Source organism: Cannabis sativa, chromosome 4 (assembly GCF_029168945.1).
Source record: "Cannabis sativa cultivar Pink pepper isolate KNU-18-1 chromosome 4, ASM2916894v1, whole genome shotgun sequence".
In the NCBI taxonomy this organism is placed as follows: domain Eukaryota; kingdom Viridiplantae; phylum Streptophyta; class Magnoliopsida; order Rosales; family Cannabaceae; genus Cannabis; species Cannabis sativa.
Window position 1 is genome coordinate 60,304,549 of NC_083604.1, and position 14,888 is coordinate 60,319,436.

Here is a 14,888-nt window from a genome sequence, read left to right on the forward strand (position 1 = left end):
GCTTCACAACTTGACACTGCAATCTGATCTGTTGGAAAGAATTAAAGCCGCTCAGATGACTGATCCAGAGTTAGTGAAAATCAGAGATGAAGTTTTGGCTGGTCAAGCCAGGGATTTCTCAGTGTCAGACAACGGGATGCTTCTGTATAAAGCTAGGGTTTGTGTTTCGAGTAGTGTGGAACTCAGGAATGAGATCTTTGAGGAGGCTCATTCTACCCCTTATTCTCTGCATCCCGGCACCACTAAGATGTACCAAGATCTTAAACCGTACTTCTGGTGGAGCGGTATGAAGAAGAATTTGGTAGAATTTGTATCGAGATGCCTCACTTGTCAGCAAATTAAGGCTGAACATCAGAGACTAGCAGGGTTGTTGCAGCCTTTAACCCTACCTGAATGGAAGTGGGAAGATATCACGATGGATTTCGTGGTTGGGTTACCTAGAACCACGGGCTTATTTGATTCCATCTGGGTAGTGGTGGATCGATTCACGAAATCTGCTCATTTCCTTCCTGTTAGAACAACCTTTTCAGTGGATCAGTTGGCAGAATTGTATGTTAGAGAGATTGTAAGACTTCACGGGGTACCGAAGTCTATAGTTTTGGGTAGGGATCCGAAGTTCACCTCCAAGTTTTGGCAGAGTTTGCAACGAGCAATGGGTACAAAACTAAAATTTAGCACAGCATTCCATCCTCAGACAGATGGTCAGTCCGAAAGGACAATTCAGATATTGGAGGACATGTTACGAGCCTGTGTTATGGATTTCGAAGGCTCTTGGAATAAATACCTACCGTTGATAGAATTTTCTTACAACAACAATTATCAGAGTACGATAGGGATGGCTCCCTATGAACTGTTGTACGGTAGGAAGTGCAGATCTCCCATCCACTGGGATGAGACAGGGGAGAGGAAGTACTTAGGTCCAAAGTCAGTTCAGCGGACCAATGAGGCAATAGAGAAAATAAAAGCTAGAATGCTTGCCTCACAGAGTAGACAGAAAAGTTACGCAGATCCGAAACGCAGAGATGTTGAGTTCCAAGTAGGGGACCATGTGTTTTTACGAGTGTCTCCAATGAAGGGGATCAAACGTTTCGGGAAAAAAGGCAAGTTATGCCCTAGATTTACGGGACCTTTCGAGATTTGCGAGAAGATAGGTCAAGTGGCATACCGGTTAGCATTGCCTCCAGCTTTATCAGCAGTTCACAACGTATTCCCTGTCTCGATGTTAAGAAAGTACGTTTCAGATCCCTCTCATATACTAAGTTATGAGATCCTTGAACTGCAGCCAGATATGTCCTACGAAGAACAACCAGTGCAGATCCTGGATAGAAAGGATAAAGTCCTTCGGAATAAGACCATAGCATTGGTCATGGTTCTCTGTAGAAACAGTAAGGTGGAGGAAGCCACCTGGGAGCTAGAGTCAGATATGAGAGCTCAATATCCAGGGTTATTCAGGTTAGATTTCGGGGACGAAATCCTTTTGAGGGGGGGGATAGTTGTAAAGACCGCTTAGTTTAATTTGGAAATTAGCAGTTAATCATGTTTAATTATGAAATTATTTATGGCTATTTAAATAATTATTATGTTGTTATTGTTGAATTCTAAAATGCATTTTATGTCATTTAGTGATTTTCATAAGTTTGCATTTCCGGTGCCCGGTAACATGAAACTCGGTGTTTGGCTCAGTAAAATCACAACTTAGTATGTTAGTAGATTGGGACGGTTTATTAGACATTGGGAATGTCGGGAATGGCCGGGAATTTAGAATTTCCCAAAATACCCTTTTAGTGCTCTTTATGTTATTTTAGTGTGAAGGGGCAAAATGGTCATTTTGCCCCATTGTTATTTTGTCCTTTAGTGGACTTAATAATTAGAAATTATATGTTATTTGATGTTAATATTGGCTGAAGTAAATGGGTTATGTGGCATTTATTTTCTTTTCCCAAACTTAGAAAAAATTAGAAATTTTCAAAGTTAAATGAAAAAGCCTTTTTCTCTCAAACCTCTCTCTCTTTTTCGGCCCCTTTGAAGCAGCAAGAACTTGGAATTTTCTTTGGGTTTTCAAGCTAATTTGTGTGCAACTCAAGCTTTAGGTATTGTTCTTACTTTTGTCTTCTTAGTTTTCTTGAATTTTTGATGAAATGGAGTAATGCATGCTTGATTTGGTTGTCTAGTTGCTGCTGTGTTTTGATGTTATTTTCAGGGGTTTAACTTTGTTATTTTAAGTAGATTAGAGCTTGTTAATGCATGGTTTTTACTTTGATTCAAGATTAGAAGTTTTTAGCTCAAAAATATGGTTTTCAAAGAAATATGTTGAATCTGTTGCTCTGCTTGCTGTAGTTGTTTGCTGCTATTTTCAGAGGTTAAATTATGCATGATTAAGTAGATTTGGGCTGAATTGAATGCATGTTAGTGGTGTTTGATCAAGTTTGAGTTTAGAACTCAAAGCTTGATGCTTTAATGGTGGTTTTGGTTTGGTTGCATGAAGCTTGGTTTTTATGCTTTAGAATTGATTTTTGACAATGTTATGGTGGCTTTTGAAGTAATACATTACTTAAAAAGGAAAACTAATGGAAGAAAAGGTTACATGGCGCTTAAGCTAGACATGAGAAAAGCCTACGACCGAGTTGAGTGGAGGTTCTTGGAAGCTGTCCTTCGAGTGATGGGATTTAGTGAACGATGGATTGGATTAATGATGGGTTGTGTTAACTCAGTTTGCTATCATGTCATAAATAGTGGTTTGAAAATGGGGCCAATCATTCCTACAAGAGGCATTCGGCAAGGTTGCCCTTTGTCTCCTTACCTTTTTATTGTGTGTGCCGAAAGGTCTGTCATCCTTGATTAAACATTATGAAGCCAACCGTCTCATCACGCGGTGTAAGGTTGCTAGGAGTGCACCTACTATCTCCCATTTGCTTTTTGCAGATGATAGTTATGTGTATTGCCAAGCATCGGAGGAAGAAGCAAATTGTGTTCTCTCGCTATTATATATTTTTGAAGGAGCTTCAGGCCAAAAAGTCAATCTTCATAAATCATCGACTTTCTTTAGTTCTAACTCCAGGATGGATATTAGGAGTCAGATTTGTGGTTTGATGCACATTCAAGAAGCGGAGGTTGATAGCATGTACTTGGGGCTTCCAAGCATCCAAGCATTGTTGGTCGCAACAAAAACGCAGTGTTGGGATTTCTTAAAGAGAGAATGAGGAAGAGAATAAATAGCTGGGAGGGTAAATTTCTTTCTCGGGCTGGGAAATAAGTGCTTATCAAGTCTGTGGTTCAATCGCTCCTGTCATATGCCATGAATGTCTTCCTTTTTCCAATCGGTACATGCAAAGAAATAGAGAGGATGATGGCAAGCTTCTGGTGGAAATCCAATAAATCTAATGGCAATGGGAGTGGCATTGTTTGGATGAATTGGGATAGAATGACTAAACACAAAGCTAAAGGCGGTATGGGGTTTCGAAATCTAAGGGACTTTAATCTTGCAATGCTGGGAAAACAAGGTTGGAGACTCTTATTTAGACATGAATCTTTAGCTAGTAAAGTCTTTAAAGCTAGATATTACCCGAATGGTAATTACTTGTCTGCTGAGTTGGGGTCAAACCCGAGCTTTATTTGGAGTAGTATCTATGCTGCAAAGGACACTGTTAAACTCGGTCTAAGGAAACGAATTGGGTCTGGTTTGACTGTGCAGATTACATCAGATCCGTGGCTTCCTGTCATGGATAGAATCTCTCCTTCTCCGATTGTTCCTGGTCTTGAAAACTTCACTGTGAATAGCTTGTTTCAAGTAGGACAACAAAGATGGGATGCTGATGTTGTGTGTGATTTATTTTCCCCAACCGACGCTGCTATCATACTTGGTATCCCTATTTCACAATCAAGTGGGGTTGACACTTGGTACTGGCTCGCTGAGAAGAAGGGATTTTATTCTGTGCATACAAGCTGCTTCAAGATCAAAAGTATCATTCGGACAACCCCGAGGGACATACTTTTTGGAAAAAACTGTGGGCACTTAAGGTGCCGCCTAAGACAAAGGATCTGGTGTGGAGGGCGGCATCCAATTGTCTTGCAACCAAGGTGAATCTTTGCATCAAAAAGGTCTTGGTTGATAACTGTAAAGACCGCTTAGTTTAATTTAGAAATTAGCAGTTAATCATATTTAATTATGAAAATTATTTATAGCTATTTAAATAATTATTATGCTGTTATTGTTGAATTCTGAAATGCATTTTATGTCATTTAGTGATTTTCATAAGTTTGCATTTTCGGTGCCCGGTAACATGGAACTCGGTGTTTGGCTCAGTAAAATCACAACTTAGTATGTTAGTAGATTGGGACGGTTTATTAGACATTGGGAATGTCGGGAATGGCCGGGAATTTAGAATTTCCCAAAATACCCTTTTAGTGCTCTTTATGTTATTTTAGTGTGAAGGGGCAAAATGGTCATTTTGCCCCATTGTTATTTTGTCCTTTAGTGGACTTAATAATTAGAAATTATATGTTATTTGATGTTAATATTGGCTGAAGTAAATGGGTTATGTGGCATTTATTTTCTTTTCCCAAACTTAGAAAAAATTAGAAATTTTCAAAGTTAAATGAAAAAGCCTTTTTCTCTCAAACCTCTCTCTCTTTTTCGGCCCCTTTGAAGCAGCAAGAACTTGGAATTTTCTTTGGGTTTTCAAGCTAATTTGTGTGCAACTCAAGCTTTAGGTATTGTTCTTACTTTTGTCCTCTTAGTTTTCTTGAATTTTTGATGAAATGGAGTAATGCATGCTTGATTTGGTTGTCTAGTTGCTGCTGTGTTTTGATGTTATTTTCTGGGGTTTAACTTTGTTATTTTAAGTAGATTAGAGCTTGTTAATGCATGGTTTTTGCTTTGATTCAAGATTGGAAGTTTTTAGCTCAAAAATATGGTTTTCAAAGAAATATGTCGAATCTGTTGCTCTGCTTGCTGTAGTTGTTTGCTGCTATTTTCAGAGGTTAAATTATGCATGATTAAGTAGATTTGGGCTGAATTGAATGCATGTTAGTGGTGTTTGATCAAGTTTGAGTTTAGAACTCAAAGCTTGATGCTTTAATGGTGGTTTTGGTTTGGTTGCATGAAGCTTGGTTTTTATGCTTTAGAATTGTTCCTTAGGGTCTAAATAGAAGGTCTGGAAGTTTTGGTATTGTTTGGATTGGATTTGAGCAATGTGTGAATTTTTGAGTTCTGCCTGCGAGGAACCGGAATTCCGGTTGTGCATCCGGAATTCCGGATGAGGGTTCAGGAATTCCCAGAACCGGAATTCCGGTTGCAGAACCGGTCTACCGGTTGGGGAATTTTCAGGAACCCTAGATTTCCTCGTTTTTATGTTATTTGGGGTATTGCCATGCTTTTTATCGATAGAAAAACTTTTAGTTCCTAGTTTAAGTCCCCGGGAAGTGATTTAGCGTATCACTTATAGTGTTGTGATTGTTATGGTTTAGGAGCCTGTAATCCGCTGCACAGTTCGTTCCAGTCAGGTTGACCAGCACACCTGAATTCGGAATTGAGGTAAGATTAGTATAACAGTATGCATATATAGATTACATGTTTAGCGTGCATGTAGGAAGCCTGTTAGATTACATTAGATATGTATGTTGGCTTCGAACCATCCGACTGTGTCACATCGGTACAGGCTAGAGTATGACTAGCAGCTGGAGTATGACCAGTGTACCGAGTATAGGCTGACACTGTATCACATCGGCACAGGCTAGAGTATGACTAGCAGCTGGAGGATGACCAGTGTGCCGAGTATAGGCTGATACTTGGGTTGGTGGTTCCGTACTATTTGACGTATCACATCGGTACAGGCTAGAGTATGACTAGGAGCTGGAGTATGACCAGTTCGACCGAGTATAGGCTGATACTGTAACACATCGGTACAGGTTAGAGTATGACTAGCAGCTGGAGTATGACCAGTTCGACCGAGTATAGGCTGTTACTTGTCAATAGTACCGTCCCTATGAACGTTCAGGACTCAGTATCGTGTTGGACACGGCAGTTAGGGTTATGGTCAGGGGTATGGGCGTCTGATCATGACTCGGGATTTATGTATGATTATTATTATGCTTTTCTTACTGAGTCTGTCGACTCACAGTGCTGTGTTTATGTGTAGGTAAGGGCAAGGCTAAGGCTGATGGACCATGAGAGCGAGCCGGTGAAGATTGTACATGTCGGGGCGGTTAGGCCTGGAGCGTACGATCCTCGGGACAGCAAGGCTATTTTTGTAACTAGTCGCTAGGCGACAAGTATTTTGTATAGACAGTAAACTTTTGTAAATGGTTTTGTAATCGGGATCCCGAGTATTTTGTATAAATATTTTATGAGTTTAATTAAAAAGCAAAAATTTTAATTAATCACGATTTCCATAAACCTCGTTGATTAGCAACGAGCTGCACAGTATGTTTAAAAAATCACGTAATACGCCTATGCTAGTTAGGGTGTTACATTAGGTCAACAACATAGCAGTCTAGTATTTGAAGTGTAAAATATTTGCTAGAGATTAAGCAATCAAATCAAGATACCATAAAATGTTATGAGGATTAGAAATCTTGAATCAAGTCTTTCGAATAGACTATGCAAGAATTCTTCTATCTTATTCTCATAATTCTGATACGTTATCTCTATCCATGTGAATGGTTAGATTTGTTTTTATCAGTGGTGTTCTTAAGTTCCTATCACAAATATCAACCAAACGAAGATGGATAAAGAATTTTAATATCCTCCCACTCAACTAAGGTAATGTGATACTTTATCAAAGAACTTTAATGGTATCATTAACTATTACAACAGTAAATCTAAACTGGAACATATAATCAAGATCAAGGATTTATTCTGATAATAGCTAATTATATTATTTCCATGCTTAACACTATGTGTCACAAAGGGTACTGTGGAATAAAGTCCACCCCTAAGTTTATAGAGATTATGATCCACCCCTCAAGGTTGTAAATCTCTAAGTGTGATAGAGAGTCTGTGGAGTTGAATATAATCCAGAGTTCATTAGATATAAAAGATCGTTGAACTGCATATTATTCTTAACTTTTCTCCACCCCTATCAGATCAAAAGATCTTTTTATTAAACAAATTCTTAAATAATTGTTTCAGAATTAACAATTATTCATAAACATAGAAGTACTTTCTAGTGTTTATGTAGTAATAACTCTGTAAGGAGTTTAAATACCTATAGAATTTGTATCAATAATGAAACACATACACATACAGACATAATAAATATAACAATTGGTAATAGATAAGATAAAGTACTGAAGCTCAACTCATAAATTGCAATTTATTTGAAAAAGATACTTTATTATAAACCAAAAAAAATGTTTGCAATATTATGAGAACCAAACAGGGAATAAAATCCCAAAACTTGAAATCCAAATTGTTTGAAAAACTAAACAATTAATTCAAAAAAAAAGAGCTTCTTCTTTATTATAGACGACCTCCATCCACCATCCAGCTTTCTACTTCAACTCGCTAAGACAGCATCCGAGTTCAAGAAGCTTGAGCTTGTTTCTTTGCAAGAAGCTTAGGACATTGGGATTTCTAATGGCCTTTCTCATTGCAGTAGAAACACTTTCCTTTTGGTGTATCACCAGAAGCTCCAGCCTTTTTGTTCTTAGCTGCTTTCACAGCTTGAGCTCGCTTCTTGGCATTTTTCCACTTCTTCTTATGATTGGATTTGGAAGTAGAAGCAACATGTGCCTTAGGATTACTCGTCTTATTACCATTTCTAGAATTCTGAGGTTTATTCCCTCTTTTCTTGGGACCTCCAATCAAATTTTCATATGTCTGAAGGTCATTGACTAAAGTATGAAAGTCTTGTTCCTTCTTATTCATGACATAATTTGATGTGTAGGGCAGAAAATCTGGAGTCAGACTATTCAAGATGAGACTCACTTGAGTAGTCTGATCCATTTCAGCACCATGATTCTGGGCTTCCTGGAAATAACTAGCCATCTGGAGAAGGTGATCACGCACATTCTGATGGGGTTCCATCCGTGCGTTGATGAATTTCTTAGTCGCGTCAAAACGAGACTGGATAGATGCCATACCGAATAGCTCAGTTAACTGCGTCATGATTTCTGCAACTGTGATAGTGTTTGCAAACCTTGTTTTCGAGGTGTCAACCATGCTGGAAAGCATGAAGTAACGAGCTTTATTGTTAGCATTCTACCAACGCTCGAACTTCTCTTTCACAGTTTTGGTTGCATTGTCACCTGGCTGCTCAGGGGACGACTCAGTCAACACAAACGAGGCACTTTCACCTATGAGAGCAATGTTAATGTTCTCTCTCCATTTTGGGAAGTTAGACCCATTTAGCTTATTTTCAGTTAATAGTGACAACATGGGATTCGACATTGCAATTCAGGATACTACAAGATAATAAATAGATATCAATTATGGTTTAACACAAAATCTTATTCAGAAATTATCAGCACATAGCAAGTAGGAATGACTAGAGAAAATACTAAAAAAAATTCAATCCTAAATAATTTCCAAGGTTTTCAACAAACTGATATCAGTGTCCCGTTTAGGCGAGAGTCAAAGCTACCATCCATTGAATAGAGTTGTCAGCTCATCTAAAATGACAAACATTCTAGCAACCTTTTATTCGATCGAAAAGAGAATCCGACGTTGTCCCGTTTAGGCGAGAGTCAAGGTCATTCTTATTTCATGAGCTTCTACCATTGTTTCATACGTTTGTAAGTCTTATACAGAAGCCACCATTAGGGTGATCAATACTAATATAAAATACTTACAAACATACTTATCTTTCGAGATTAAACGGCGCTAACTTGCTAATGAACGTTCCTCCATTAGGGAGGATTACTCACTAAAACAATAGCTATGTAAAACCAACAATGGAGATTGAATATCTTAAAATAATAAAGCTCATTATTTAAAATGTATTTTCTTCTATTATTTATTTATTTTAAATCTATATATATATTTATTAAATTTTAAATTTAGAATAAAATCTAAATAAAATTTAATTTAATATTTGTAAAATTAAACTTAGATTGTTAAGAAAATAAAATGAATTATTTTCCATCTTAGTATTAACTTTCCAACAAATATTAAGAAAATTACTTAATTTAAGTTGTATTTATTTAAATTAATTTGCAACTCAAATTATAATTTTCTACCAATATATATATATTGTATTTCCAAAAATATACAGTTTTCGAAACACATTAAAATAAATCAAACTTTACTTAGAAAAAATACTTCAAGCAAAAATATTATCTATCTAGATTTTCTTGACTAATTAATCTAATTTCTAATAATATATTTTGGTTCCTTTATTTTAAATTAATCATTAAATGAAAAGATCATTGATTTAAGTTGATTCAAAATTAATTAAAATAATTAATTTACAACTTTAATCTATCTTTCAAGATAAATTCAAAATCATCTTGCATAATTAAATGCAATTTTGAAAAATGATTAATAAAATAAATAAAATATATTTTGAAAATTATTCAAATTCAAGTTGTTATGAAAATATCCAACTTAAAATAATTTTCTATTTAATTAAATATCGTGAAAATAACAATATCTGAGTATCATTATGTAAATTAACTTAGATATATCATTTTCAATTTAATTAAATGTATTAAATTCAAGAAATAAATAATTAAGTGTAGAGAAGGCTTAATTATTAATTTCCAATTTAATACAAGGAAAAATATCCTTAATTGAATAGTACCAAAATTAACTATTAAACAATTAATTTCACAATCAATGATATTTTCCTATATTAGAAATAATAATTAGTATAGAAATAACTATCTAGAAAATATCTGAATTTAACTATGTATCTTTTCAAGATTTGGAAAATATCTTATTTAAGTTATTATATAAAGAATCTATAATTTACAAACTTAAAATTTTCCAAACAAAATTTAATTAAATATCAAAATCAGGTGGTAACTACCTAATTTAAAGATATTCCCTTTTAAGTTTAAAACCAACTTAAAAAATATCTTTTAAGAATTTTCAATAACTAATTCCTAGAATTTCTCAACTTAATATTAAATTCAAAATATATTCAAATTTAAGTTAAAAGGGAAAATTAGTAATAACTAATTCATAACTTAAATAGGAATATTTAATAAAATAATAAAAGTAAGTTTCAGAAAGAATCTAGTTAGTTAAAATTCTTTATTTAATTAAATATAAGAAAAATACAAATAGTTTATCTAGAAATGAAATTCATTAAACTATGTTTTTCTTAAATTAATTTCGAAGAAATTAATTATGTTGCTATTCAATTTTATTAGGTCAAACTAGTTTAATTAACCTAGCACATTTATCCAAATCAGGCAAATGGGCCTTCACAATTGAGGTTGTTCATGTGAGGGGGGGCTGGGTCCAATATGTCGTACCCACTTCTAAGGCTCCCAACTCTCACACAAGGCCCAAAAGAGAGAAATTTAACCTTAAAATGAACAACTGTTATTAATTGAATAGGCCCATTAACTAAATGAGCCTAAATAAAATCTATCAGGCTATGACATTTTATTTAGCAACAACAACCTATATGTGTCTATAACAGAAATTAAACATATAGGCTCACACAGGCACACAAATTTGGATGGATCCTATCATGTTACTAGGTCATACACAGATGAAAGAAGAATGTAAAAATATACCTGTTACAAATTATTTACTTGACCTATTGACAATTGAACCATGGGTTAAAATCAGATCATAGGATCTGTCAACAAGTTAACCCTGGCAATTTAGATCAAGCAATAATAGGTTTTAGAAAACTTACAAACAATCTAAAATACATACTCCTGCAACAAGTTTAGATTTGGATAGTTGGATGTAGGATTTATTTAATTTTAAAATATTAATCTTTATTTCGAAAATTAAAAAAAAAAAAAAAATCGGTTCTTAAAGAATAAATAAAATAATATTTAAAATTAAACCTACAATTTTGAAAAATTAGGTTTTGAGTAACCTAAATATCATTTCAAAATAAATTTGCTAACTTTCCTTTTAAATTTCATGTTATTTAATAAATTAAATATTCAATAAAATAGAAAATGGTAAATACATACCCTTTTCTGATTTTACAATCTAATTTAGGTAAAATAACAAAATTTAAAAAAATAACAAAAATAATCTTATTTCCCCTTTTAAAATACCATGATTATAGTAATCTTATTCTAATAAGGTCAATTTACCAAAAAAAATATTTTTTATAAAAAAAATTTAATTTCTGACCTTTTATTCAAAGTAAGATAAAATAATCAAAATTTAAAAGAAATAAGAAAATAGGTAAGCAATACTTGATTTTATCCTATTTTCAAATTCAAATTACACTAATATCTAAAATTAATTTTAAAATAAAATTAATTTATTTCTGATAATTAGATTTGAAAATTGAAAAACAAAAATCAAAATACAAAACGATACAAAAAATCGGAAGTCAATTCCATGAAATAGCATGAAAAATCGAAGAAAACGAAGAAAAATTGCAGGTGGTACGGACAGCATGCAAAACATGCTGTCCGCGCGCGTAATGAAGGGGGACTGTCGAGAAACCTCGGCGCTGGTAGGCTGCCAGCAGCCCTTCCGCGCGCGTGGGGTGGGTGATCACCACCTCGATTTTTTTCGATTTTCAAAAATTCATAACTAATTCAAATTAAATCGAAATCGAGTTCTGTAAAAAAGTAAATTGCTTAGAATTTTCCAAACTATCCAATAAAAATAATTCCAGATACAGATAATCAATTATTTTTCCCAAAATTCACAAACATCAATCAAACATCAATATGACACACCATGAAACCATCCAAATCACAAACTAATCGTTTTAAGTCCAAATTTCTTGCAAGCAAATCAATTACCATGGCTCTGATACCAGTTGTTGGAAATATATTTTACCAGGAACTTAGATCTACTCACAAGTATGTTGATTTAACAACCTAAAATTGAACTTCTAAAACGATGAATTAAACACATAAAAGTTAAGAATAACTTACAGTGATGGCAGCGGAATTAAGTGTCTCCTTCCACTCAGATCTCTAACCCTTGAAACCTGTCTGTAGCAGAGTATAATCAAGATCTGAGCCCGAAAGTTCTTCAGTTGGATGTGATCCTTCACAGTCTTCCAAACTATGATTGAGGCACTGAGTGATGTGTGTGGGCACTTCTCTCTCACTAGGATTTTCGAAATTCTCTCTTGTTTTCTCTCTTGATTTCGTGTATAGTGATTGCACACAAAGACCAAGCAAAAGCATACCAAGAGTAGAGAGAGGGGGCGGCTATAAATAGGAAAGGGGAAGAGCACAACTTTCCAGTTAAACAGTTTCCTCTTTTACTGTGTAATTGTATAACTGCCTTATTTAGTGTGATCCACAACTTTCCTATTTAGGCTAGGCTTTGATTAGCAATTATATGGCAATTTAAATTGAAAATAATAATTGGGAAACATGCAAAGGGTGGCCGACCATGGTGTGTATGGGCCTCACTGGAATTTTGCAGTTTACTCAATTTTATTTCTATTTCTCCAAAAATGTCATTTTTCCAATTCCAATCTTTTAAATGCCAAAACTAATTATTTAATAACTAAAATAGATTATTAAATAATATTGCCATTTAAAATAATTATTAATTAGACATGCAAAGTCTCTTAATTAATAATTAAACCTAGAAACCCTTTTATTTACAATTTCGTCCTTAAACTGTGAGAATTCACAAATTAGACATAGTCTAACTTTTAGAATTATAATTGATTAATCATTAATCAATTATAGAGTCTTACAAACAGTATAGTCTCAACTAGAATGGGGACCATGGATCTATATGCTGAGCTTCCAATAAGTTGAACCGATTTACCAAGTAAATCCCTAACTTATTAATTCCTTGTTGAATCCACTCTTAGAACTTGGAATTGCACTCTCAGATTTATATAGAGCATATCATATGTTTCACGATATCAATATGCTATCTCATTTAACCATTGTTATAATCGTAATGTGATTTAGAGATCCTCTATATAGATGATTTACATCGAGATGGGACCAATTTACCGTTTACACCCCTCAATGTATTTTGCCCCTTTGAACACTTAGTTACCTGTAAATGATGTTTTAGTGATCTAATATGTAGTCACTGAAACAAGAGCTCATCCATTTACTTTTATTTAACTAAGCTCAAAAGGAATCATCACTTTACTTCTATACACCAGTAGAAGCTATAGATTTCCATATTTATGTTCAGCACTCCCACTCAGTTATGCTATCATGTTCCCAAAATATATGTATTACCCTGACCCAAAAGTAGGCTTAACTAATAAATCAAAGAACATGAATGTCACTCCTGAGATTGAGCCTAAGCATATCAGGATTTAGATTCTCTTAATCTAAGATCAACTTTTGACATTGATTTGGAAAGATACAACGGTAAGTTTACAATATCTTTGACCAAGTTCAATATCGGTCCAGTCCAATGTATACTCTATACATTCGAAACTAGTATACTTTGCCAATGTTCTGGAAAGAACATAACACTTACTCCAAGTGTAAGTATACTTCATCGCTGATTATCACATCAGTGTAAATCCAAAACACTGATGAACAGGGACCAAATCTTTTAAATCAGATAATCACAATCACATTCCACTGTATTGAAAATACTGTAATTGTGAATAACTATATGTTCTGGATTTAACTGATTTTATGCATATATCAAGTATATATATTAAACCATAAACATGTAACATACATGTAATCATAAATCACTTCAAAATTCTAAATTGATACCTAATCAGATTGTAATGGGTTTTATTTAGGGCACAAAACCCAACAAAGGTCTCACCTGAATTAGCAGAAATTATGGGCATTAGAGAGGCTTTAAGTTGGCTCAAGTGCAACAATTACATAGGGGCAGCCATTGAGACAGACAGTCTGGTTTGTGTCGAAGCAATTAGAAGTCCAGAAAGATTTGTTTCTGGTTTCAGATTGGTTGTGGAGGAGTGCAAGAAGTTGCTCAAAAGTTTGTTAAATATTTCGTTATTTTTTGTTAAGCGTTCTACGAATCGTACCGCGCATTTTATTGCCCGGCATTCTATTTCTTTAGTTGAACGTATGTTCCCTATTAATAGTGTTCCTATGGATTTGATGTCTATCCTAATGAGTGATTGCTCAAGTTAATAAAGAACACTTTTATTCAAAAGAAAAAAAAAAGAAGAAGTAATTTTATGCTCAATCTTATTTTTTAACACCTTTAAGAGCTAAATTAGTGTATCAGTCCAAGATTGGTTCAAGTTATTTTTTTTTTCTTTTAAAAAATGAAAATTAAGTAAAAATGTAATAACTATAAAATCAGTAATTGTTAACTATTTTCACTCCTCGTTGAAATCATCTTCATTAATCTAAAAATTGTAAAAAAAAATTATCAAAGTAGATTACCAGCTAATTAAAATTGTTGTTTCTTTTTCACAAATAAGCATAACAGTAGAAAAATAGCAAGCAAATTATTAAAAATCAATGAAAATTTTAACTATAGCTGGTTGAATAGAGAAATGGGTTTGTGGTAGAGATGTAGGAGATTGCATCGAAGTGGAAAATTCACATAATATTTTAAAAAAATTATAAAAGAGGAAAATAGGTCAAGCGGTTGTTGCAAAATAATAATTAGATGTAATTTTTAAAAATTAATTAAGTATTCAAAATTTATTTTAGAACGGGTGGAGGTCTAAATTTTGTAAGAAAAAATAGAATTTTATTATAAATATTATAGTTAAATGGTGTAAATATTAAAAATATTATAATAGAGACTTAAATATAAAAATAAAATTATTTATAAATATTAATTACTAAAAATGATCTTATTAAATATT

The 14,888-nt window shown here is 33.7% G+C and overlaps 1 protein-coding gene across 1 annotated transcript; it reads left to right on the forward strand.

Annotated features, from left to right (window-relative positions):
* The first annotated feature begins 3,295 nt into the window (after positions 1–3,295).
* LOC133037027 (uncharacterized mitochondrial protein AtMg00310-like) lies at positions 3,296–4,081 on the forward strand. The gene has a single exon (XM_061113828.1). The coding sequence runs from the start codon at positions 3,296–3,298 to the stop codon at positions 4,079–4,081; it is 786 nt and encodes a 261-aa protein (XP_060969811.1).
* The last annotated feature ends 10,807 nt before the right edge of the window (positions 4,082–14,888 follow it).